The following is a 25,283-nucleotide window of genomic DNA, read 5'->3' on the forward strand; positions in this document are numbered from 1 at the left end:
CAAGACTTCAGACCCTGAGACCTGACCCCCTTCCTCACTGTCTGCAATCCTAGCACGCTTCCTGATTTCATTTGCACCTCCTGTCTCTCTTCTCTGCAGGTCATGGCTCCCTCTTTTTCAGTAACACCTGCGCAGGGTTTTGGCTTTGTAGCATCCCTGCTGGACTTGTTCTCTCAGTTGGAAGTGTCTCAGGCCATATGTGGACATGGACTAAGCCGTACAGAAGAAATGGCCAGCTCAACCTTGACAAAAAGCAGAGGGTGACTCAGTCATTCAAAGGCATGAGAATGCTTGGCACAGCTGGGGAGCGCAGAGAGCACTTGGCCTCTTGTCTCAAGAAGAATAAACAGGATGAGGACAACTAATTAAAAAAAAAACCAGCTAGGCGGTACTAAGGGTCTGTAAACTTCAATGTGATAAGAAGTGCCCCCTGGGTACTGCTGACACTCAGTGTGGGGGCACCTCTGTCTCTCCTGGTCTGACATGTGGGTGGGATTTTGCCTGTGCGATTTTCATACATTGTTTAACCATACGTTGTCTCTAGATCTTCTTTCCCAATATTTCTCTTTCCCAAAGAGGGTCAACTGTACCCACCAGCTGACAATTTTCAAGTTCACATCACCAGGTCCTGCTCCCTGGGCAGTTGTCACAGCCCTACAACAAAGCTGTTGGGCTGTTTCTTTGCTCAGACACCTTCTACCAGGAAAAAGAAAAAAAATGATTTTTTAATTACATTTCCCATATGAGGTGCCCTCATAGAATAAGATCAACATCCAAAGGGTCCCACGACACCTTTCAAGGGACTCCTTTTCCTGGATTCCCAGCTGCCTGCACAAGCCTCAAGTGACCAAGGAGCCAGCCATTCTGCAGGAAGCCGTGACTCGAATTGCATTAGTGGATTTCTCACATTTTCTCCTGTAGGAGATTCAGGGACCTGTGGATATCAGCCAATCCCGAACAACAGCCTGGATCCTGGCGATAGCCAGATTTGAAATGCAGCCTGACCATTTCCTGTGTGACCTTGGGCAAGGCAACCAACACCTAGGACTGTTGTTTCATACGGAAATGGTGCCTTCACAGACACCTTCCTTTACAACAGCCCAGGTAGTGATGGTGACTGTCTCATAAGAAGGGTTAAACAACATTTGCAAATCATGCAGACTAGTGTCTGCAATGCCACAGGCACGTGCATCCTTGCTGTGTTGGCAGAATTTCTTACCTAGATAAAGAGACTACATTAAGTTGCACTTACATGAATTCCAGCCACTGGGTTACCTCCTAGTACTACCAAGAACATATGCTTCAGTTCTTAGGCAGTGAATCCCCGTGCCTGCTTCATAATTACAGATCTGCTAGGTTGGCCAGTATCTGCTCAGACAAAACAGAAGCATCACTCTAGTCTCAACAAACTAAAGCAATTTTCCAGCCACTGTGTCTGCCTCCCGCTCTTTCTCTCCTCGCCAAGAAGCACTATCTGTAATGTCCATTCAGAAAATGGTTCCCAGTGGGCTGCTCTGTGCCCACGGCTTCTAAGCTAATTAGGAGTCAGGGATCCCAAACGCTACCATCTTGACAACCAGCATGCTGGCAAATGTCCTCAATTTGTTGGGCCAGATGACAAGCATCCTCGTCTGATGAAGGAAGTACCTGATGGAAGCGACGGGGACGACATGGGAAAGGAAAATCCCAAGACGTGACACAGAGCAGAGGAGTCACAGTTCACTTACCTGCATGGGACTGGAAGGCAGGAAGTGGGGGAGCCTGCACCGCCACCCCACGGGGCCCTCTTGAGTTCCCTATGCCAGATCGGTCTGATTTCAGCCCATGCTCAGTCACAACACATTAGCCACAGCCATGCAACAGCAATCAACTCAGAAGGCTCTTCTGAATATGGGCTGGGGAAGTCCCCGGCTCCAGGAGCTGCAGCTCCCACAGATGTTTCGAAATGCCTTTTCCCAGAGGTCCATTTAGGGAGAAATTAAATGCAACTTTGACTTCATTAACGTTTTAAATGATAATGAATACAATGTAGATTCATAGGAAGCATTTACATTGTGTTGTAAAATTGATAAAAATTTAATAACTCTTTGTTAATAAGTTATGTCTCCCCAGACCCATAAAGCCGAAGGCACTGCCAACTCCAGACTGGGTCTAATCCAGGCCCTGGTGCAGGTGGAGGAGGGAGCCAGAGATGGACTTGACATTTGCTCCAAGCCTGCTCTAATTCAAACCTCTGCTTGTTCATCAGGACTTTATTTCATACAGTAAAGGTCAGGATTTGGGCTTAAGGCACAGCCTTGACAAGACAGCTCAAGTGGAAGGCGGGCTGGCCCTGGCATCTGTCACCTGAGATAGTGGAGTACGAAGGGAGATGGGGGACTAACTGGCCACATCTGTCCTGCGCCACAGAAGGAAGAGGAGAGATCTTCTGCCTGGTGGGAGGAGCTGTCAGGGGGAGTATTCTGACCACCGGCCACTGTCCCGAAATAAAAATGTAAACATAATTTCCATGTCACCTTGCATAAGAACCTCTGCTCAGCCTTCGTGTGGCATGCCAAGGTCTTCTGCGGTTTTTCCTCAAAGAGCCAAGTTGCTTACTTTAGCGTTATGACCCTGGAAAGAGGTGTCTCAGGGATGTGACACACACAAACCAGCCATCCCTTCACTACCACCAGCTTGCTGACTTGTCTACTTCTTTCCCAATCCTGTTTTAAACCATCTCTTTAGGAATATCAACTGCTTTTTGTCTGCTGTCCCTTCTCTCCTGCACCTGTCTGTAGTGCCTCTTCACAGCAGGTTTGCCACGAGGGCTTCTCTGATGCTTTCTTGAGGTGGAGCAGTAAGGGGAGGGCACAGAAAGGCTGCCAAAAGTGAGCCAAGTACTTCCCTGACACTAAACCGGAAAAAGTTTTTAAAAAAGGAAAAGAAAAAAGTAGCTATTCTGAAGAGACCTGGTTTCAGTGCAACTCTTCAGAGATGTACAATTGAAGGGGTTCTTTTGAAAGGAAATGTTGCCCCAGCATGAACTGTGTCTGATGATGCTGACTTAAGGAGCTAACCACTGTATCCAAAATGACCATGGCCCACACATAGGAAGGTGCATTTCCAGTCAGCTGCTGACTCAGTGTGGCTACCATGGCATCAGTGAGAGGTACTGGCTTCTGCCACTAACAAAAGCACCCTGTAGGGGCCCTTGCAGTCACAGAGACAAAGGGAATGGTTACCTGGTGAACCAGGGCCATCTGTCTATTTTCACTCTCTGTAGTCAAGTATAAATGGCCAAATCAAGATCTATGGGCCATGGTTAGCTCAGAGCAGAAGCCAAAAACTCTTGGTGATTTTGGTGCAAATATATGTGGTGAGTACTGGAGTGGAAGACAGCGAAGGTAGACCACACCATGAGTACGTGCGTGAGAAAATGGGAGGAAGCGGCTGATATGGTGGCATAACAGGCTAATCCTTAGTCTGTAGAGCTAGCATCCCATATGGGCACCAGTTTGTGCCCTGGCTGCTCCATTTCTCATCCAGCCCCCTGCTAATGGTCTGGTTTTGCAAGCAGTAGAGCATGGCCTAATGCCTTGGGATATCCTGCACCTTCATGGGAGACCCAGAAGAACCTGCTGGCCCCTTGGCTTCAGATCAGTTCAGCTCCAGCTGTTGCGGCCATTTGGGAAGTGATTCAGCAGATGGAAGATATTCTCTTTCTCTGTCTCTTTTTCTGTCTGTAAATCTGCCTTTCAAATAAAACTAAATAAATCTTTAAAAACAAAATGGGAAGAAATGTGGGGAAGAGGCATGAGAAAGGCCAGTGGGAACAACAGGTGCAGAGTTAGGTTAGGAAGACCAGATGCACAGGAAGGCAACCATAGTTAACAAAGCCTACTTTAACAGAATTAGAATATTTGTTTCCCACAAAGCAATGGTACATGTTTGAGGAGATGGAGATACTAATGACCCTGACTTACTGTTACACAGTTTACATATGTATGAAATGTGACATTATGCCCTATAAATCTGTACATTATTCTGTATACACTTTAAGCTGCACACACACATACACACACAAACTCTCCTTAAATTGACTGAGTTATGTTTCTCTGTCATCAGTGGTAGTGAGGGGAAGAGGAGGCCATTGGTATGAGGGTTCAGAGGTCAATAAAATCTAGGATGGGGGAGCTTTGAGAGTGGCACCCCAAAATAAATAAAAGGAATGAGGTCATTATAGGCTAATGTTTTGCAAATACAGCAGATTAAATGAAATCTCCCTTTCTCAGGCATTACAGACAGTCCACATAGGGTGTGTCCTATTATAGACCCTTAGCTAAAGCTGTATTCACCCCTGCCCTCGTATCTGATTTTATGGACTTTAAAATGCCATTAGTTCACTGGAGTCCTTTAGTTCTATCGACAATGTTAATTCTCTGCCTGGACAAACCAAAGGCGGCTCGGGATAAGCTGATTTTTGTTTATTATCTGACAAGGCTCCAGATTACTTTAAACCGATTTTGGAATGTCTCCCTTCAACTTAATCGCATTGGACTTCTCCCCTCAGCCTAACCATTAGAGTGGGATGCCTCCTTCTATTATATTTATGCCCAAAATAAAAGTCATGCACAATTTAAAATTTGCTACAGTTGCTTGCAAGAGGGTACATGTAATCGTGCAGGTTTAAACTATTAGTAAATTGAAAGGTTGGTGTGAGTGATCACACATGTACTGCAGCTCAAACTGGCTCCAAGTACAAGTCTAAAGATCTGTTTCTCCTCTACCACATGATTAATTTGTTCATGCCAGGGTTACTGACAGTTTGCGACCAGAATCATGGCAGGCAGGTCTCAGCAGGTTTGAATCAATAGAGTCCTAGGCTGTCACTGAATCATAATTTTAATTGTCCTCTTTTATTACACGCAGCCATCAGATATCAGGCAAGACTAAAAGAACAAGATTAACCTTCTAAAGAGAGAGGCCCAAGTTACATGGAAAGGAAATGTAGCTGATTAGAATATACATCTATACCTGTGTGTGTGCTGCTATGCTTTTCTTTTTAACATTTGAAAGTATTAGAACAGGGCTGTTTGAAAAAGCCAGATGCATGCCACCGTGGTGTCTTTTGGGAGAGTTGGCATTCTTGCCCAGGGCTGACTGAAGTGGAAACAAAATTGAAATGATCAGAAAATGACGCTATGTGCACTAATTCTAGCCTACCACATTGAACAACTCAGTCTTGCCAAGTGTGAAATGGTCTAAAGATGCCGCTTGGGATGCCTGCATGCCATACTGGAACGGCTGGGTTCAAGTCATAGTTCTGCTATTAATTCCACCTTCCTATTAATGAGCACCCTGGGAGGCAGTGGCAGTGGCCCAAGTATTTGTGTCTCTGCCACCCACATGGGAGAACTGGACTGAGTCCCTGACTCCTGGCTTTAGCCTGGACCAACCCTGGTTGGTGCAAATCTTTGTGAACTGAATTAGTTCATGGAAAACCTCTCTTTCATAAAGGGGAAAACACACACACACACCACAGGGCTGGTTTTGTGGCACAGCAGACTAAGCAACTGGACATTTGCATCCCACACTGCAGTACAGATTCAAATCTCAGCTATTCTGGCTCCTATTCCAGCTTCATACAAAAGTGCCTGGGAGGACAGTGAATGATGGCTCAAATCCTTGGGTCCCTGCCGTCCAAGTGGGAGATCCTGATTCAGTTGCTAGCTCCTGGCTTTGGGCTGGCCCAGTCCAGGTTGTTGTGGCCGTATGGGGAGTAAACAAGTATGTGGAAGATGGGTCTCTCTCTGTCATAAATCTTTGGAGGAAAAAATAAGTTCTTCTTGGTTTATCTCTCTCTCTTAGTTTTGAGACACATATATTATTTATCTTCCGAATTCCAAAGACCTTCTCTGAAGCTCTTTACTGCCAACCCAGGCTGGTCTTCTATCTCCTCCTAAAACCAACAGAAGGAGATAGCTATGGCAATAACACTGGCCTTAATAGGTCCACATCAAAGGTCCTGTCCCCAAAAGGGAGGTCCACCCAGCAGGGAGCAGCGGCAGGGTGTGCTTCAAAACGGCAGGTGTTTCAAATTGTGTGAACATTTGTAATATATGACTGCTCCTTTGGGAGCCAGCAACTTCTCTTCCCACTTCAGAAAACACATTAATAGGACTTTGTATTTCAATTGAACATCCCTTGAAAACGGAAATCTCTCACCCTTATAAATTAAAAAAAAAAAAAGGCCAAAGAGGGGGATGAATGGCAAGGGAGAGACGAATTAGGCCATCTCTGGAGCACACTGGCTCAACTGGGAAACTGCGCCCAAAGCAAGCCCCATAATGTTATAATGACCTTTAATGAGTGTCTTGGGAAACAATACAGCCCCAGCATCAAAGACAAAGGGCAAAACCCATCATGGCTCTGCTGACACTAATTCAAGATGATTTTCAGAACAACTAAAGAATGTAAGAGAAGTAATCTGATCCGCCCATCTGACCTCACTTTGATTCAAGGACCCCTCTCCTGCCACTCCTAATTGTCAAACCCTCTACATTTCACATCTGCTCATATTTAATGAAAAGCCCACTCTCACCACCGTGCTTTGAGTCAACTCGCTCTGTCAAGTGGGCGCCATCCCACCCCCCAGCAATGGACACCCAGGGATGGCTATGGGAGACTTGCCAGGGGAATTCTGCATGGAGACAGCAGGCATGCTTTGATGGGGAGAAGGGCTTGTGTGGGCACAGGAAGGGGCTCCTGAACGGGCTTTTCTAACTTATTGTTGATGGTCAAAGGTGAGTAGTCTCACACAAGGATGGCTGAAACCTGCTTTCATTTGCCAGAGTGACGACGGCGGGAAGATGGATGAAATAGAGACGGCAAGTTGCCCCCTGAGCTGTCAATACCAGTTAAGGCTTCAGCATACAGCCTAAAGCTCCATGGTGGGGACTGATGCTGAGGGGCACGCAGGACAACAATGCCAGGCAGACAAGGTTTCCAAGAGGACAGGACAGTCCCACCCCAAGTGCTTCTCCTCCTTGCCTTCATCAGTGCTTGGATGAAATTCCAGAGCTGAGAAATCCCTCCAATTATGGTTTCCCTCAGATAACACAGAAATTATACACACTGGGCATCATGGGCTCCCCCAGCTTGGCACACAGATTTTTGCTGCGATTAGTTGGGACAGCCAACATCAAGACATGACCACAGGGTCCCAGTTCAGAGCCAGATTGGCTCCTTCCTTGTTCTGAAAGACTCTCCAGCCAGCATGTTACAGCCTTGTCCTTCCAGACAAGAAACTGTGCCCTGGGCTGATGGGCAGCTCCACTGGTTGGAGTGACATTCACCAGTGCCAAGATGAAGCCAGACTGCGCCCCCACAGCTCACTTCCCTGTACCTTGGTGTCAACCCTAGCTGTTGTCTTTGCACCTAGGGTCCCTTCAGGATAGAGATGAGAAGAGCTCAAGAATTCTACCCAGCCCAGCCTTGCCAGCTGCCAGTTGTATGGCCTCAAGAAGTATTTTAACATCTCATGTGAGCAAATAAGTACACTGACCTGTACTATAGACAAAGAAAATGGTGCATGACTTGCCTTATTAGTTGTCAATTGGAATCATGACTGCTACAAGATGGGGATGTAATTTTATATCTCTCTCTACATATATTTATAGTTTGAACAGCAAACGATATCAATGGCACAATCCTTTGGATTAGTCACCTTTCTAAAGAGTAGCACTAGAACCCATCAGCCTGTGTCAGTGAGAAGGCTCCAGAAGGCTTCCAGGACAAAACCCATTACTGGAGGAATGAACCTCAGGTCAGCGAGACACAGTTCCACATGTCCCTCTGCACCTGAATTTTACAAAAGCAAGTTAATACTAGAGCTTCCTTATCATCTATGAGCCTTTTCCTTCCTCCCTTCAATGCAAGCCAGCTTAAAGCCATTTCCAAGACAGTACCACTTACATGACTACCTATCTCTTCTTGAACACAGGATCAAATTTTTTTTTCTTTTTAGTTTGAAGGGACTGCCATATCATAGCCCAGCCTGCAACTGGGAGAAGCACAAGGAGTTAACCAAGTTGGAGGGAAGGCCTTCCTTCACACATACACAGGGACACAGGCAGCAGGGCTACATTGTACCAGGTAAAAGAGCACATTAGGAAGGGAACACCAGCCTGATCAACTCACGGAATCACAGGGCACAAGACAAGACACGGATGACGGCACAGACAGCACAGACACAGCACTGTGTGTGTCGGGGCGAAACTTACAGGCATGGAAACTGGTGGAGCAATCACTAACAGAGACAGAAGAAAGTGGGAAGGCTCTCCCAGGGGTGTCCACGTCACCACGCACACGGCCTGACATGCACGAGCAGTCACGCTCAGAACGTCCGCAATCAAAACAACATGCCCGTCTCATTCTCTTGTAGATGGACATCTTGGCTATAACCGTGAGGTTGGATGGGAGGAGAGGAAGAGCGGCAGTTAATGGCAAGGCAGCGGGAAGGGAGCCGAACTGGTTTAACACAGGTCTTAGTTCACATTAACAGTCTTGACCCAGGGAAAAAAAAGCAGAGTGATTGTCGGTAACAGTTTGCTTGTACATCAAAACAGCTGTTGCACGGTATTATTTTCCCCTTGGTAAAGTGGTGGCCACTGGAAAAGCGCATGGCTGAAAACAGTTGGGTTCTTGCATGAAAAGAAGAGCAAATTACAGACAGCAAAGAGGGAAAAAAATCATAACCAACATTTCCCCCTGGCACAATTAACACAGGAGGACAAAATAGACACACTGCCAATCAAGTTCATGAGTCGCTTCTTTGATACAATAAGTGGATTTTTATACTTCTATTTTATATATATTTTCTAAATAAGTGGATTTTTATACTTATATTTTATATATATTTTCTAAATGTAATCTGGAGGTTTTCTAATTTCCATCCATTTCTGAGCATCAGGCAGTGCCTGGGACATGCTTTCATCAAATTAGATGTGAAACAATTACATGTTAATATAGAATCTGAGGATGGCTTTGCTGAACTTCCCCGGAGTGAGTCCGGATGATAGCTGGGGGAATTTAAATTCACTCTTGACAGAACAAATCTCCGAATCTGTCCATATAAGAAACGCAGCTACTCAAGGCTAGCGCTGCATAACTGATATTAAAGGCAGTTCACAAATAAGAAATCACCAAAAGCATATGAAATGTTGGTCTATGGGAATGCATTTAGCTATTCATGGGTAAACCCAAGGGAATCACATCCTTGTATCTGCCTTCCTCTCCCACCCACCAGAAATTCAGAAAGCAATCAGGCTGAGGGTTAATCATTCTGTTGTTCCATTGTATAGAAACTAGTGGTCAACACAGGTGAAAAAAAAAAAAAACCTACAAAACTGCAAAATAAGAATTAAAAGGGGCTTCATGTGAAATATCTCATTGAAATGTGCACACAGCATTGCTGGGCCTTCACAAGTCACTGGATGACTCCTTAGTTGCCTGCATTGCTCTTTCTCTTGACCATTGAGGCCAATTGATATTTCAGTACAAGATCAGCTCTTTGTGCCTCATTTTGATGCTACAACAGGCAAACATGTTTGCTTATCACTTGGCATGAACCACCCGCTTCGCTCACAGCATGGGAGAGAAATCCACGCTTCTTCCGAGCACCACAGCCCGAGAGTGAAGCCAACCCAGACAGCGGTGATTCCTCTGCACCTAACACCATCCAGTCGGAAAGTCATTTCCCTCCTTCTTTCTCTTCTTTGTGCAGAAGGTTTGCATTCTTATTTTAAAATATGGGCTGTGGTTTTGTCCTCTTTGAATGTACAGTTCACCAGAAAGAAGGGTGTAAATCTCTCAGGTGGGTCAAGTCCTGTTCTAAGACCTTTATGACTTGCCATACAGTATATCTGTCAAGCAAGGATAACATGATGATTGTGAAGAACGGGCACTGGGGGAGATGAATGAGAGCTCTCCTCAGCACAATCCCACTCCTGGAAAGCTGGCTCCCATTCCCAGTGACATGCTCTGTCAGCACCCTAGCTCATCAGCTCTCTGTGTCATCGCACACTCTTGCGACTGTTGAGTGTGGAGTATGTCATCCCTTAGAGCTTAGCCTTACCGAAGAGACAGAGACACAGAGAGGTTGATCCATTACAGCATTCGAGTCAGAGGGATTTAGAAGGTAGGCTGTGAATGCCAAGATAGCCCAAAGGAACAGCAGCAGTTGAAGTCAGAAAAACCAGAAATAAAGGTCTTCAACTGAAGACAGAAAAATAAACTTATTCCAAATGCAGGCGGATCTGCAGAGCCACTTAGAGGACATTCTCTGGTTTTCTCTTCCTTATTTCTATTACTGAAAATCTTGGCTTGTTATTTACACAGAGATGGGAAATGAGGAGAATCTTTCATTTTACTGTAGATACACTGTTTTGGAAAAAAAATTTTAATCAAATACTGCAGCAGAAGAGAAGCCCATCAAACTCTGAAACACTATGCTTCTCATTAGCCACAGTCCCTGCTTCTCATTGCTGTGCTGCCATTTTGGGTTCGTAGACAATAATAGAATCTGACACATTTATGTGGAAAGAAAGTTCTCATGTACACATCCATGTCATCTTTAATGATGGGAGGGAGGGACAAAAAAGGATAGAGTAAGTTTTGAAACTATTTTGTCAGAGAGAAGCCCGGTGATAACGGGCCATGGAAGCCTCCTCCTTGATAAGAGCTCAAGAGGAAATCCAACATCAGATCAGCGGCTCTCAGGGGCTGTTTGGGACCTGTTATGGCTGGCTGTTGTGGAGACCATGCATCGTTCTAAAGTTTCATATTGCTAGCATGCAGGAACAGGCTGAAACTGGTCATCGAAGCAGCAAAAAAAAAAAATTGCTACAAGATTAAGTGTTAATTATAAGCAGTCGCATTCCAAAGCAGCATATGCATGAAGAAGAAAACATGCTGCTACTCGTCACTCTTTCTCATTTTGACACTCACGCCAAATGCAAAGTGGAAATTTCAAAAGACAAACACACTTCACCACCACAAACAAAAATTAAAAAAACAAAAAAGACACACACAAAACAAAAAACCAAATAATCAGAAGTAGGCACACAAAGACCCAGGAGAAGCTCAGAGACAAGACAGAAGCAGTTAAAAGTGATGCAGTCCCACCTGGTGACAAACCTTCACCAACCACAAGGACGAGACCCTGGACCACCAGCCGGAAGGGAGACACCTTGTCTCTACTTGCAGAATAAAACGTTTTCTTTGACCTCTTGGTGGGTGTCTTCACTTCTACCTTTCTAGGGTCCACTTTCTTAAAAGATAAGGTCAACTGTGATCTCTCACTTGCCAGGGTGATCCGTTCGTCCTGAAGGATGTGGGTACCCACCAGAGATCTACTCTGGACCATTGCATACATCATGAAGAGTCTCTTCCACTAAAAACTGACTAGGTTCCAGTAGAATTGGACACTCTGGGGCTAAATTTACATGCCCAAGTTGAAAACTAAAGTCGCAGTAAAACTGAGCCATGGATCTAACTTGGAAATCATCACCCCTCATTCTCCCTCAACTTTCTCTTCTTTCTTTCTCTGGGTTCCTAATCCTTCGTTTAGAAAGCAAACTTGATTTTAAGAGTTCCAATTAAAACTCCCAAGGTTAGATTCTAAGGAGCAACTTGGAAAGTTCCACTACTGGGTTAAAACAGAGGTGAGTTTCTTATCTGCTCCATAGACACACAAGACACCCTCTCTTCTTCCCTGTCTGCCAATTTTCTTTCAGTCACCCATTGCTTCCCATCAAGAATGAGTTTTAGCGGGTAGTTCAATAGTGACATACAGCTCTACGAGGACATCTAGTGGACCAGGGTGGAAGAGCGGCTCATTAGCAGGATCTGAACTTAAGAGCCTTGCTCTGAAGGGGCCGGGAGCAGGACCCTGCTCCAAGAACTGAGATGGATGCAGCATCATTTCAATTCAGTGGCTTCTCATGACCCACAGCAATGCGGGTAAAAGAGCTAGGGAGGGAGTCCTATCAGACCACTTGAAAGCACATTGGTTCTGCAGCGCAAGCCAGTGGAGAAGCCAATGTCAGCAGCAGCTGCCAGGTCTCCTCGAGGCCCTGCAGCAGCTTCCTGAGATGGGGAGCAGCCCAGAGTGTGTCTCTGGCAGGAGAGAGTGTTCTAGCTGCTTATCATCCTGTTTCAGGGCTCTGGGAGCTTTCTGTTCAAGTGAGGGTCCCTATAGGCCAACTCGGGGAAATCCGAACTCTTAGCCCCCAGGGATTGAAGGTGCTCTTTGGCCCACAGCAGGAGGTTCTTGTTCTTGAACCAGAGCAGGAGACTTAAACATGTTACATGGTGGCCAGGAACCAGAGCCCGGGTCTCACTTCCTTCTACTCTAGCAACTTCGCACTGGAGAGAAAGCTTTGATGTGCTTTTTTTTCAACACGATGAAGTAGAAATTCATCCAACAGCTCCAGGACGACTTCCCAATATTACGTACAGGAACTAAATCAAAGACTTCCCCCAAAGGATATCATGAAAGCTCTTGATTTACTCCTGAGTGTTTAGAGCACAGAGATCTCCCAGATGTGCCCCTGGGCCACTTTTCCTCGGGTTTTGTGATTGGGAGAAAGAAAATGCTAGGAAGACATGGCTCCGTTAATTCTCTGTTCTTGAGTCAAACTGACAATCGGCTGTCAAACTCAGATTCTCTGCTGCAGAGCACTTCCCAGCCAAGCCTGGAATGCAAGGGCGAGTTGGAATTCATTCTGTCCTCAGCCACCATCTGCCTCCTGCATCACAAACCAAATGGTCAGCCAATTTTCAATTGTTGATGTCTTAATTTGCAGGGTGGACTGGAGGGGCAGGCAAAGCAATACTGACTGAAGAGAACCAGACAGAATATTCCAACTGCTTGGAGTGCAGCTAATATTTTCAGTTTCACATGGAGCAAACTCCATGGAGGACTAGTGTGGAAGAAATGTAAAACATGCCATTCAATGAATAGACATGTTTTTAGATTACAAACTCACTTTCCAAGTAAGTGCAATAAAGGAGGGAGTATCCCCAAGACTAAACCCAGGAGCTGCTTCTCATGGACTAGGAAGCAGCTAAAATTAAAACACCCATGGAAGAAAAACTCCTCTGATATTTAAGATTGAAACATTTGTGTGCTGTGGCACTGGGAACCAGGAAACACTCTTTCGAGTCCTGCAAACAGGAAAGGAGAAAACATTTGGCACATTTGCAGGTCGGTGTCATGTTTTTCCATCTGACCCAAAGAATGTTGGATGTAGTAGGCAGCCATGCAGGTGTGTGGAATGGCTCATGCCCCCAAGGCATCCTCAGAGGTGTTCTACAGATGAAGGGGGTTGCAGAGTCAACTTCTCAGAGAAGTCCACATTGACTTGAAGAAGACCACTGTTCTGTTTTTATGCTGAAGACATCTACATCCTGTAAATACCGCAGAATGGCCCAGATCAGATGATCAGCTTGTCTCTTGTGCTGCAATGGAGTGGGAGAAGACCAAGGGCTGGAACATCTTATCCAAATCCAGAGCTGTTGGACTTCACAGGTCTGCAGGTCAGGGGTGGGGGGAGTCTATCTTTTAACGTGCATGAGGAAACCCCTAGTGCTCATCACTGGTTCCACTGAGAGCTACACTGCTCTAAGTCACCCAAGAAAACACTGGCTTTAAAAACTCCTCAACTGCCACAAGCTGGTGAGGTGAGATGGGCTCCTACTCCCTGAATGAACACCAGAGGCCCAGAGACTTACAAGGACTTACTTCTCTATAGCTCATGAATGAAATGGGACACCCTGCAGTTATCTTCCCAGATGGCTGACTAACGCTTCTCTAGGAAATGGGTATCTTTTTACTGGATATGAACTAGAAGGGAAACTTTATTTTTTTAAAGCAAAGTAACATCATGGACTGTAGGAAATAATTCGTACTATGGACTTACTTTTCCCCAAATAAGGCAGTTGGCATATAACTTCAACCACAGGTAGCCAGTTCATTCTATTTAGCAAGAGTTTTTGTGGCTACAGAGGCACATATGCCATAATAAGCACATCACTCTCTCTATGGACTATCGTAAAATGTATACATAAAATTGTGCAATTTTACATATAAAATACAGATATATGTCATATATATAATCACAGCACAGGAACATATATGTAGCATGTGTTTTCCTTCAGGAAAGGAATTCAAGCTCAACAGCAGAGGAGACAAAGTCGAATTAGCCAAAGGCAAGCGTGATGATGACCCCCAATGGATGAGGCGTCAATAACTAGGGTGGTAATTACCTCAACCTAATCAGTGTCCCTTAAAAGTCCTGAGACAAGGCCTTCAAGAGAAACACACTGTTGTCAAAGTCTTATTTTCTAATAGAAAAAATAAGACATTGCCTGAAGCTGGCCAGAGGCTGGGGGTAAGGTGGATGGTAGGAGGAGGCGAGGTGCGGGGACAGGGGGACAGGGAGTAGGCTTTCTGCATACTCCCCAGCTCCAGGCTACTCTGTGGACCATGTTGTAGGGAATGAGGGAGTTGGGCATGATGTCATTGTTACATGCAACATAAATATCAAAAGTCAGAAAGAAACTATACAGAAAAGAACAGAAGTATCTCTTCTAGGGAGAGACAAGGGAAACTAGACTCAGGGCTGCTAGGAACCCATTTTACTCACAATAGATCACTACCAGTGTGCAGTTAAAATAGAGTAGGGGCCGCATTCCAAGGCAGCAAAGAGGGAGAAAAAAATAAATCAAAGATACATCAATGATTAGAAGTTAAAGAAAACTCCTTCAAATGCATCAATTTAGAAATGACTTGCCCACTAGGAGTCCACCACTTGGCAAACTTTTAGAGGCTGGGGGGAAAATATAAAGCATTAGACCAGGCTTTGTTAAACAGAAAAAGACAATGGGGTCCACAGTGAACTTCGAAAGCTTGCTCCTTAGCCAGACAGTTGAATTGCATCGCCTTCCTTTTGGGAGAGCTATGAAGAAATGGAAAGAAATGCAAACGTTAAACTGTTTCACCCGGGCTTTCCATGAATGACATGTCCGCACTCCATGTTTCTCCAGATCATACAACACAACACATTGAAGTTGACTGAATGAAAATGAATGAGGAGGTAAGGGCAGGGTAGTAGTAAGGGGAAGAGCTGGGATAGGGGAGGAGGATCAGAAAGCTGTGGATAAAGGCCAGGGGCTACATCAGCTCTGCCTTCGAGGAGGCAACTCATGAAGACCTGCGATAACAACTTTGGACCAATGACTGTGTGGATCAGCTGCTCTCAGGCAGAGCACCAGGAAGCATAAGTTCAATGGCAAGGAAACCCTATTGACAACTGTAATAGGGTCTCATCAAAGTTTCTTGACTATTAAAACCCATCTTCTTCAACTTCCTCACTGGCTTGGGCTGCACAGGGAGGTTTATGTTCAATACTTCATTTTACTCTAAGTATCTCTGCTTTTCACACACACACGTATTCAACATGCCCTTGGTGACATGGCCTCAAAATTCAGAAATATTGTATTTGGACAATTATGATTTTTATCAAATATGAACCTCACAGTCAAGGGTCTGTGTGAGCCGCAGAGCACAAGGTAGTGGGAAGATGTCAGGAGGAGTTGAGAACCCCTTTCACAGCATGAAAGGGGATCAACACATTTCACTAACTCAACCAACTTCAAGGGGAGTTTAGAACACAAAATGTTTTTCACCAATCAGGTGTTCTTTTTCCCTTTAGGATGAAGCCAAAAGTCAGGCCAACTCCTTTTTTCTAGGACTTTAAAATGTGCCTGCTGTGTTTTTCTGTGTTGTCCCGTGAAAAACATCCAGCATCAGGATCACTCCTCATCCTTTCACTTCTATCCTCAACTCCCCAGATCTGTTCTCCATCCAGTGGTGACCACCTTAACTGTCAGCCACTGAGAGAGTGTCCTCAGTAGGAAGCGGTAGCTTCCCTGCAGACTCCTCCCATCCCTGGCAAGTCCTCTCTTCTTTCTTATTGTGTCTGAGTTTATCTATTTGCTCACAGGATGATGGTTTGGGTCCATTCACTGGAGTGAAGGACTCAAAAGCACAGGACTTCTTCTAGTTCACTGTTCCATTGCTGGCACCCAAGAATAGCAGGTTGCACAAAGAAGACACTAAAAGCATAGCTGCATGATTACTCAATTTGCAAATCATAGCCTTGCAACTTCACTGATACCACCATGGGAGGCACTGCCCTGGAAAACCGTTCAGGAACATTCTCCTGCATTCCCCCAATGTCCTCACTGCAAAAGAACTCATCCTCTTGTATTACTTCTCTCACCTTCAAATGTCATACTCCTTCTGACTGAAAAAGTCCTGGAGATGCCCAGGCAGCTGGACTGCTCTGACTTTCACAAGCAGGGAAGGGCAGGGAGGGTTTGCTGGTGAGAAGGAGCCTTTTGAATCACAGAGTCTATAAGGACTGGCTAGGTAGTAAATCTTGCTCCATGCCTTGCACTCCGTCAGCTGTTCTGGGCAGTTGTCAGAATCAAGGCATTTGATGCTGAGATATCAGCAAGCGTTCATCTGGGTGATGTGGCAGAGTTTGGGGAAGTGGATATTGTGTTTTAAGTCACAGAAGAAGAGGAGAGAAAATGGTGGGGACTAAGCTGCCCTAAACTTGGGAACCAGCTTGCAAAAATATCCAAAGAAAATTCTCTGGGCCTCTTGGATGTCCCATGAGAATACCGTTCTCACACTCCAGCAGAATGATACTATAACTCGCTAGTTTTCTGGGCACCCTGTTTATGAGTGCAGTGAACAGGGCATGGCTTTAGTTGGCATCTCCCACAATGGTGCTCTTTGGTTTCTGCTTGTGACAACGTATTTTATGGAGCAATCTTTTGTAACTGTGCTCTTACTCATCAGACCCAAGATCACCCATTCTGCCCTTCTCTCCTGCAAGAAAGATGAAGCTATTTCAAGGAAAGCCTCAAGAGAGGCCTTTAGGGAAGCCTGGAGCCCTGTGTGTCAATTTTGTGTCTATCCACAATTTCATCCTCTCCCCACACTTACAAGTTCAGCTTTCTCTTTTTGCAAAATGGGATGAATAATAGCACTCGGCAATTACATATAGTTGACAGGAACACAGCAATGATCATGACATGGTTTTAAAACAGAAAATAAACAGCTTCTTTTTCCTTCTCCAGGGTTGAGACCACTTCTGTTGTGCACTGCAGCACAGCAGTTGCAGCAGCATAGTCTTCCCTGGACAAAGCCCATTTTAAGTCATGGTAGTAATAAGGCTCACAACTCAACACGTCTTTCTCAAGAGAGCCCCTGGACAAGTTGACGTAGAGGGAACTTCAGATAAGCCGGAAGCTCCTCAGCGCCCTCAAGTCGGCTCCACAGAGCAATGGTGCTTGAGGTTGGCATTTAGGGTGATGGCAATTAGAGCCCATGGATCATGGCAAAGTTCTCTTCTTTGGGAAAGACCAAGGATATCATAATGGAAAACTCTGGCTTTTGGCACTAAAACCTGCAGGAATCTCAAATGGAAAGTGAGTCAACTCTGATGTCGCAAACTGAGTCTTGAAGCTCAGTTTCTCTTATAATCCCAGTATTGTCTTCCTGGAACTTGGCAGTTCTTATCCATGGGAAATCACTTTGCTCAATCATTCCCTCTTCTATGGGCTTGGCTTTCTATCTTTTTAGGCTCTGAACTTGACTGCGCGAGGCTGGACATAGTTATCTATCCTGACCTATATACCTTGATCTATCTCTTCAGAGTCAACAAGTGGGGATTCCGTGTTGCTTCACTCCCGGGAACCAGCAGTGTTGATTTTCATCCTCTGCTTTCACAAAGTGGGGACAGAATTTATTTCCTATGTCTTTAAACTGCTGAGTGAAACATAAACATAGTCAAGAAAACTCTTGATGTTTAGTGTTTCTCTGATGGGAAAAGGAGAAAGAAAACGAGTTTGGGGAATGAGAGAAGAGTGGGAGGAAAGGGGAGGAAGAAATACTACTTACGCCGTTTGCAGCCGCATTTTTTTATTCTTTTGGGATCTGTGATGTCATCATGACAGGCCTTGCAGTAAAAAAATGCCCTGGGGAAAGAGAATGGAAAAACTGACACGTTTCATAATCCATCCAAACGAAATGAGTACCACATTTCCTCCTCAGTGGTGCCAAATTAATGAAACATGCCAGCACTAATTTCCTTTAATCTTTTGAAAAGTTTAGACATTTGCAGACGGAAATGTTTGTTGCAAGACCATTTATTTCAAACACAGGATTCTGTGATTTGAGTTAGTGCTTCTTTTCATAAACTTCCATTTGAAAAGGCATGTGGAGAAAGGTTGCGGCCGGGACACACGGTGTCTGCTCGCTTGCCTTTCAAGTTGGACAGCAGCCTTCGGGGCTGCTCAGGAGAACGAGTGGGCAGTCGGCTCAGGGCCCTCAGTGGGGAAGTTACAGACAACTCAACTGTAGGAAATCCCACCGTCTGGTCAAATCTATACTAAAGGGGTCACACGGCGGACATTCTTCCGGCAAATAAAAATATTAACCTTGTCACTTTGAAAGCACCTTTTCCTTTTCTCATCAGCCAAAGGGAGACAGTATTGAGGAGGGAGGTGGAGAAGCACCACCAAAGGTGGCGATTCAAGCAGTTGGTTCTTCTGTTAGACACCCTCTGTGATTTCATAGCCCATTTTCATTCCAATTTGGCTAGCCCAGCTCCCACACTCTCCAACCCTGAGATCATGGAACATCTGAAGTCTTTCTTTATGCTGGGGAGCAAAGCTCACTGACCAACAGAATGGGGTTAAGCAGAGGTTACAGCAGGGATGGGTGGAGGCAGGTCTAGACGAAGCAATCAATAGGACAGTCCTCTAATCTGACCCAAACACCAATGTGCAATTAGAAAATGCACTGATTCTGTTGAAAATGACATCATGTTGAGAAGCATAGCAGGGGAGGACCGTGCCCTTTCCAAACAGCTGGTTTCCAACTTACCCTGGTTCAATTTAGAATTTTTCAGCTTGATGTTGGTGTGAAAGCAGACCTGAGCGAACCACCCTACCTTTTACTTGTTGTATGATATTTGATGCATTATGTGAGATGATCACCATTTTACTATCAAAGAGGCTTTATGTTACCTGAATCTGTTCAACTGTAGGGGACTGCAAGCTTTCTGAGCATGTTCAATTGGGCTATGCTAAGCCATGATGTTCACTTTGTTGGAATTTCAGCCCATGGTGTTTTCAAGCTAAGATGGGTTTACTGGAACATAGGCAGTTCCGTTTTAAGTCAAGGGACCAATCTTAATTTGTAAGGTGATAAACTCATTGGAATAAACCTTACAACTTCCAGATCTGGGAGCTAACAAGGTCTTTCACTTAGCTTCTTCCCTGCCCCGATATGAAATTGAATGTCAGAGACAAACATGGTCCTTCAGGGTTTAAAGAAATTAACACAAATCTTGACATTTTATTTCCCAAGTTCCTTCTGTTTCTCATGCTTTTTGCATTTATGTATGACACGAATGGAAAACCAGTATTAAGACTTTCACTTCTGTAATAGGACAGGAAAGTTTGCAGTTAAACTCTCTGAGACTTGTGTCATCATTTCTAAGTTCAAGTGCCTTCATAATCCAACCAAAGTCATCCCATTCTACAGCTTGGCCAGTCCCAGGACTTGTAAATGCACATGCAATGCTTTTTCTTTACTACCTTCTAAAAAGAAAGGTATACCTTCATATACCTTCATATACCTTCATATACCTTCTATATGAAAGGCAGAGGGAGAAAGAGAAAATGCCATCTTTTCATCTGCTGGATTACTCCCCAAACACTCACAATGACCAGAGCTGTGCAAAGAGGCTCCAAGAACTTCATCAGGGCCTCCCATGTGGGTGGAGGGGCCAAGTACTTGGGCTGTCTTCTGCTGCCCTCCCAGGTGCATCAGCAAGGAGTTGGATTGGAAGTGGAGTAGCTGGGACACGAACGGGTGCCCACATAGGATGCTGGTGTCACAGGTGGCAGTTTAACTCATTATGCCACGACACAGGCCCCTCAATACTGCTTCTACTCTAGTAATCCTTCCTCTAGTGCTTCAAGTGTCACCTACGATTATTTCTTGGGAAAAGAACAGGTAGCTATTTGTCCTAGGAGCTAAGCATGGTTTCAGTGGATGGTGATCTGCCCTGAAATGGGAAAGACAGGAAAAGAGAAAGCAAGCACCCTGGTTGGGACAGATGACCTTGCTTCCAGTGCTTTTCTTTCCCATTTAATGCTTCTACACATAATAGCAAGAGAGACCACAAAGACAGCTCCTACCAGAGAGCACAGAGACCAAGTGCTATTCTAAGTGCTTTATAAGTACAAATAGGAAACTGAACCAAGGAGAGATCAAGTGACGTGCCTAAAGCAGCACAGCTAAGAGTGGTTGAGCTAAGATTCAAATCTACACTGTTGCACCAGAATCCAAGGTCTTACATGTTTCTGTACTGAAGAGGTGAAAGTGATGACATGACGTGGGCACACAAGGACTGCCAAAAGGGTAAGAGTAAGTCCTTCATGAGTTAGAGCTGAATTGCTTTTCAAATTTACTTTTTATTTTTTTAATTGACAAAAACTGTATGGGGTGGCGGGGAGAGTCATTTGATGCGACCTTTAAGACACTGCGTAGAGAGTCTTCTATTGCATGCTGGGTTTGAGTCTCAGCTCTGGTCCCAATTCCATTTTCCTGCTACTGAGAGACAGCAGGGGCCGTCCCAAGTACTAGGTCCCTGTCAATACACGGGGAGACCTAGACTGAGATCCTAGCACCTGGTCCAGGCCCAGCTGTTACAGGTCTTTTGAGATGCAAGCTAGCAGATAAGGAGCTTTGTTTGTTCCTTTCTCTTTTTTGCTACTTTTCAAATAATACTTTAAAAAATATGAAGATGTATCTGCATGTGTATAATATGGCATGATGTTTTGAAATTTGCATACACAATGGAATAGCTAAATTAGTTTAATTGACATTTACAATACCTTATATACTTACACTTGGGGAGATATGTACACTTAAATTTTCTCTCATAGCAATGTTCAAGTATATAATAGTGTTATTAGCTATCGCTTCCATTATGTGCTATGGACCTCTTGAACTTGCTGCTTTTGCCTAACTTAAATCTTCTTTTTTAAAAAAGATTTATTTTTATTGGAAAGATAGATTTACAGAGAGAAGGAAAGACAGAGAGAAAGATCTTCCTTCTCCTGGTTCATTCCCTAAGTGGCCTCAACGGCTGGAGCTGAGTGAATCCGAAGCCTGGAGCCAGAAGCTTTTTCAAGGTCTCCTACGTGGGTGTAATTCACATACACACATGTGACTCTGGTTGCCAGGAGGGCCTTTTCACATCCTCACTGCACACTCATGTGACTGTGGAGGGGAGGCTGGGGGGTGGGTTTCTCACATGTGACTGGATGGCAGGGGGTCTTCTCCATCCTCACTTCACACACGTGACAGTGGGTGTTCTGGGACTTTTCATAGCCCAGGGACTGCTGCTTTCTTCTGATGCCTCCTGGCCACTCTCCAGCACAACTCCCTCCACCTTCCTCTCCACTTTCTGGTTCAACCTGTTCTCTCCACAACAATCTGCCGGTTAAGGATTTTTGTCTCCAGCATCATCAAGAAGACCAGCTCTGTGCCTGCAAGGCCGGCCTTCAGGTTGTCCTTGTCTTACGATTCCTGTGTGCTTGGCCAATGCAGGAACACAGCCAGAGAACAATAGACGGTGGGAAGAGACGAGTTCACATTTGTTCCTTGACTCCCTCCCTGACAGGTCATGAAATGACAGAAGCAACACAACACCTGTCCACTCACAGGCAGCTTGTGCAAAGTTCCCTTCCTTCATAACTCCTCTCTTCAGCTTCTCCACATTCCTGCACATCCGGGCTGAGAATGACTGCCTTCTGCTGCTAGGGCCGGGGTGCCCGATCATCCCATGTTCATTTTCCTTACCTTACTGCCCACACTCCTACAGAGAGCCTCTTCACAAAACTTTCCTTTCCCAATTGAATCTTGTCACCTGTTTCTAGCCTGGACCTTCATTAACACAGCACCCAAATTTACATTCCTAACCTTGACCTTTCCCTAGAAACAAACGTTTGGATCCCACTGCCTTTATGACATTTCTAAGGGTATATTTAGGACTTCTCTCCTGCACACCAGAGCCCAAACAGAATCCTTCACTACTCACTACCACCCTACCCCACCAGAACTTGGCTTCTGCTGTTTTTCCCCATTCCAGTAATATGAAGCCATTATCCACCAAATTCTTAAGGTCCAAAACTTTACCCTTAACTCATCTTTTGGTCTCATTTCTTCTATCTAGTCATCATATATAATATGTGATATACACAGAAATTCTGAATGAGATCAATTTCCTTCCACCAGGCATGTCAAGATGATGCTTCATCTCTCTCCTAAACTATGCAACAGTCTGTTAACTGTCTCTCCTCTTCCATCACAGTCCAGTCTCCATGATCCTACAATGAAACCACCTGACTCCCAAATTAAAACCATCAATAACTTCCATTTTATAACAAATCCAAACTGTTTCCACAATGCCACAGGAACCAATCTCTGCCTTTTTCTCCACTCTCATCTCTGGTCACACATCAACTCCCCTTCTCTATTCTCCTGGTCACACATTCTTTTGTGAGTTTCCTGAAAAGAATTTCTGACCCCTGCGTGGGGTTTCTGCCCCTCATCAATCTCTCTGCTTACAGCAGCCTTCACCTACATGCTCCTTCTGAATCAGTGATTCAGTGGCATTACTTCTTTTACCATAAAATTTTAAAACTCTGTGATTCTCTTTTCGCCATTTCACAACACCTGTGATCAGGAGCTTCTCACCACGGTTCACCAGTGCTTGTCGGGCACCTAGTAGGGAGCGTGCTAAAGAGTGAGTTGCAGACATTGGAATGAATGAATGAATGAATATGATGATGCTGTCCAGTAAGCTGTATCTGCTGATATTTCAGAGGAAACAAGCACTAAATATTTTCATATGAAAGCCTATGACTTCTCACATTAGAAACTAAATTAAAAAAAAATGTGACTCAAAAGAACTCCAACTGCAAGCTAAACTGAGTTAACAGCAACCTAGCATTTCTTGACTTCTTCGGTATAGACTACATTCCAAGGTTACTCAGAAAAGGAAATTATTGGGACTAGCCCTGCGGTGCAGGGAGCTAGGCTGCTACCTGCAACACTGGCATCTTTATAGAGCACTGGCTCGAGGCTCTGCTCTGTTGCTGACCAAGATCCCTAATAATGTCCCTGCTAATGTGCAGCTCCAGTCCTAAGGCCCCTGCTGCCCATGTGGGAGACCCAAATGAAGCTCTAAGGCCCTGCTCTGATCTGGGACGGGCCTGGCCATTGCAGTCATTTGAGGAGTGAACCGTCCCACCTTTCTGCTCTGTTTCCATCACTCTACATTTCAAATGAGTAAACGTTAAAAAAAACAAAAACCAATGAAAGGGAAACTAATTCTTGGTAAGGTGTAGAGAGCAAGTTTCCAAATGTCCATCCCAAAGTGCCTTTTTCAAGACTGGCTTTGGATGGTTCCAGTTCTCTAAAGTGCCACATCTCAAGGGTTTTTATGACCTCCGATTCATTAACTTCCTTTGTTGCTTTTGCAGCAGAGGACACAAACTCAATACCAGATCATCATAATCTACTTTTCCATTTTTACAAAACTTATTTAGTTTCATTCAAATCTCCAATTTCTGTGGTTTTCTGCAGTCTTCATCTATTTGAAATCCCTTAACTGACAGCATTTGCTCTGACACATCACACACCATGGAAAATTACAGGCTGGGGTTGGAGCTGATTGTGTCAGCATGTATTTGTGAATACCATAAAGCACAGAAATGAGACATATTGCACTCCCTAAAGTAGGAGGTAATTTGTTTTTTGGACTGCTTGGTATTTGTGACATTCATTAGTGAGAGATGCAATAGGAAATAGAATTACACAAATGGGAGCTTCATGTTATATTTGCTATCTGGGAGGCACACATGATGTATGGGGCTGCTGTGCTCCCCGGCCTCCTATACTTGCCATTGAGATGCTGCTTTGAGCTTATGTAGCTCACAGTTGAGCGGAGTACACAACCTTGATTTCCAAAAGACATTCTCAGGATATTCTCAAAGAAGAGTGAGGCCTTTCCAGGCACTGGGTAGGAAGTGTTCCTTTCCTGCCAGCAAATATGGCACCTTTCCCCCAGTTTGCAAAGATAAACTTAGCTCAGTTTTGGTTTTTGTTCTTTATCCTCCACTCCATATTTTAATTTTCCTGAAAGCTTTTGTATCCAGCAGGCTGGTTTATTTACTTCACTGGGAGAGGGAAGAAAAAGCCTAAGTATCCATGATCAAGCATCTTCATTCTATGAAAGTCAAGCTCATTCTCTAGAAAACAAGGAAGACCCTGGAAACAGACTTCCTGGATTCAGATTCTGGGTTTGGGCAAGTCAGTCAACTAGTCTGTGCCTCGGATTCTCTCTCTTCCATAACGTGGAACTTAGCCATGGTACTTCTTGCCTAGGAAGTCAAGGAGATGACATGAGCTCATAAATGCAGAGAACCTAACACCTGGACTAGTGCTAGGCATAGTCAGCCTTCCAGACGACAGCATGAGAAGGACCGTAGTTCTACTGGAGCTTTACCACTTACCTACATGCTACATGATCACAAAGAATTGGGTTACTTCTGGTTTGCGGATGAGAAGACCAAAGCCCTGAATATTGAGCAAGGTTATTTTGAGGAATACTAACAAGGGCTGTAACACACCTATCACAAGCCTATCTCCAAGGATATACAGCAAATGAAGATGACAGGCTCACATAAAACATCATTCACAACTCACAATTCAGTTAAAATGTTTCACACACAGCTCTAACAAGGATCCAAATTGTTCTGCCATGAGCTCTAGGATTTCCTAGGCTGCTTAAATAGGCCTAAGGATATTACTAAAAATGGCATGAAACACTGGGAGCAAATGAGAGCCTGGAGTGTTCCTACAGGAACGTCACAGTTGAAGTTGTCACCTATCAGGCCCATAGAAATATCATCAAGAGGATATTTCACCTGAAGTGACTCCAAACCTTTTGAAATTCCATGTGGCATTTACACTAGAAAATTGATTGCCCTTAAGTAAATTTGCCCAGATAATATTAAGTAAAGGCTGCCAGACAAAGAACCAGATCTTGTTCTGGGTCATCAGAAATCAAAAAGGGAGGGGA

The 25,283-nt window shown here is 44.6% G+C and overlaps 1 protein-coding gene across 9 annotated transcripts in view; it reads right to left on the reverse strand.

Moving 5' to 3' along the window:
• Positions 1 to 25,283, reverse strand: part of KCNMA1 (potassium calcium-activated channel subfamily M alpha 1) — a 665,861-nt gene that overhangs the window by 110,739 nt on the left and 529,839 nt on the right. For 6 of the 9 annotated variants that reach the window (XM_058671049.1, XM_058671047.1, XM_058671046.1 and 3 more), the window contains exon 18: positions 18,020 to 18,096. In XM_058671049.1, the coding sequence (XP_058527032.1) occupies positions 18,020 to 18,096 (77 nt within the window). Of the gene's footprint in view, positions 1 to 8,264; positions 8,439 to 18,019; positions 18,097 to 25,283 lie in introns of all 9 variants that reach the window. The other 3 variants (XM_058671044.1, XM_058671043.1, XM_058671042.1) reach the window with 1 other exon arrangement.

This window comes from Ochotona princeps, chromosome 13, assembly GCF_030435755.1.
Source record: "Ochotona princeps isolate mOchPri1 chromosome 13, mOchPri1.hap1, whole genome shotgun sequence".
Lineage (NCBI taxonomy): Eukaryota > Metazoa > Chordata > Mammalia > Lagomorpha > Ochotonidae > Ochotona > Ochotona princeps.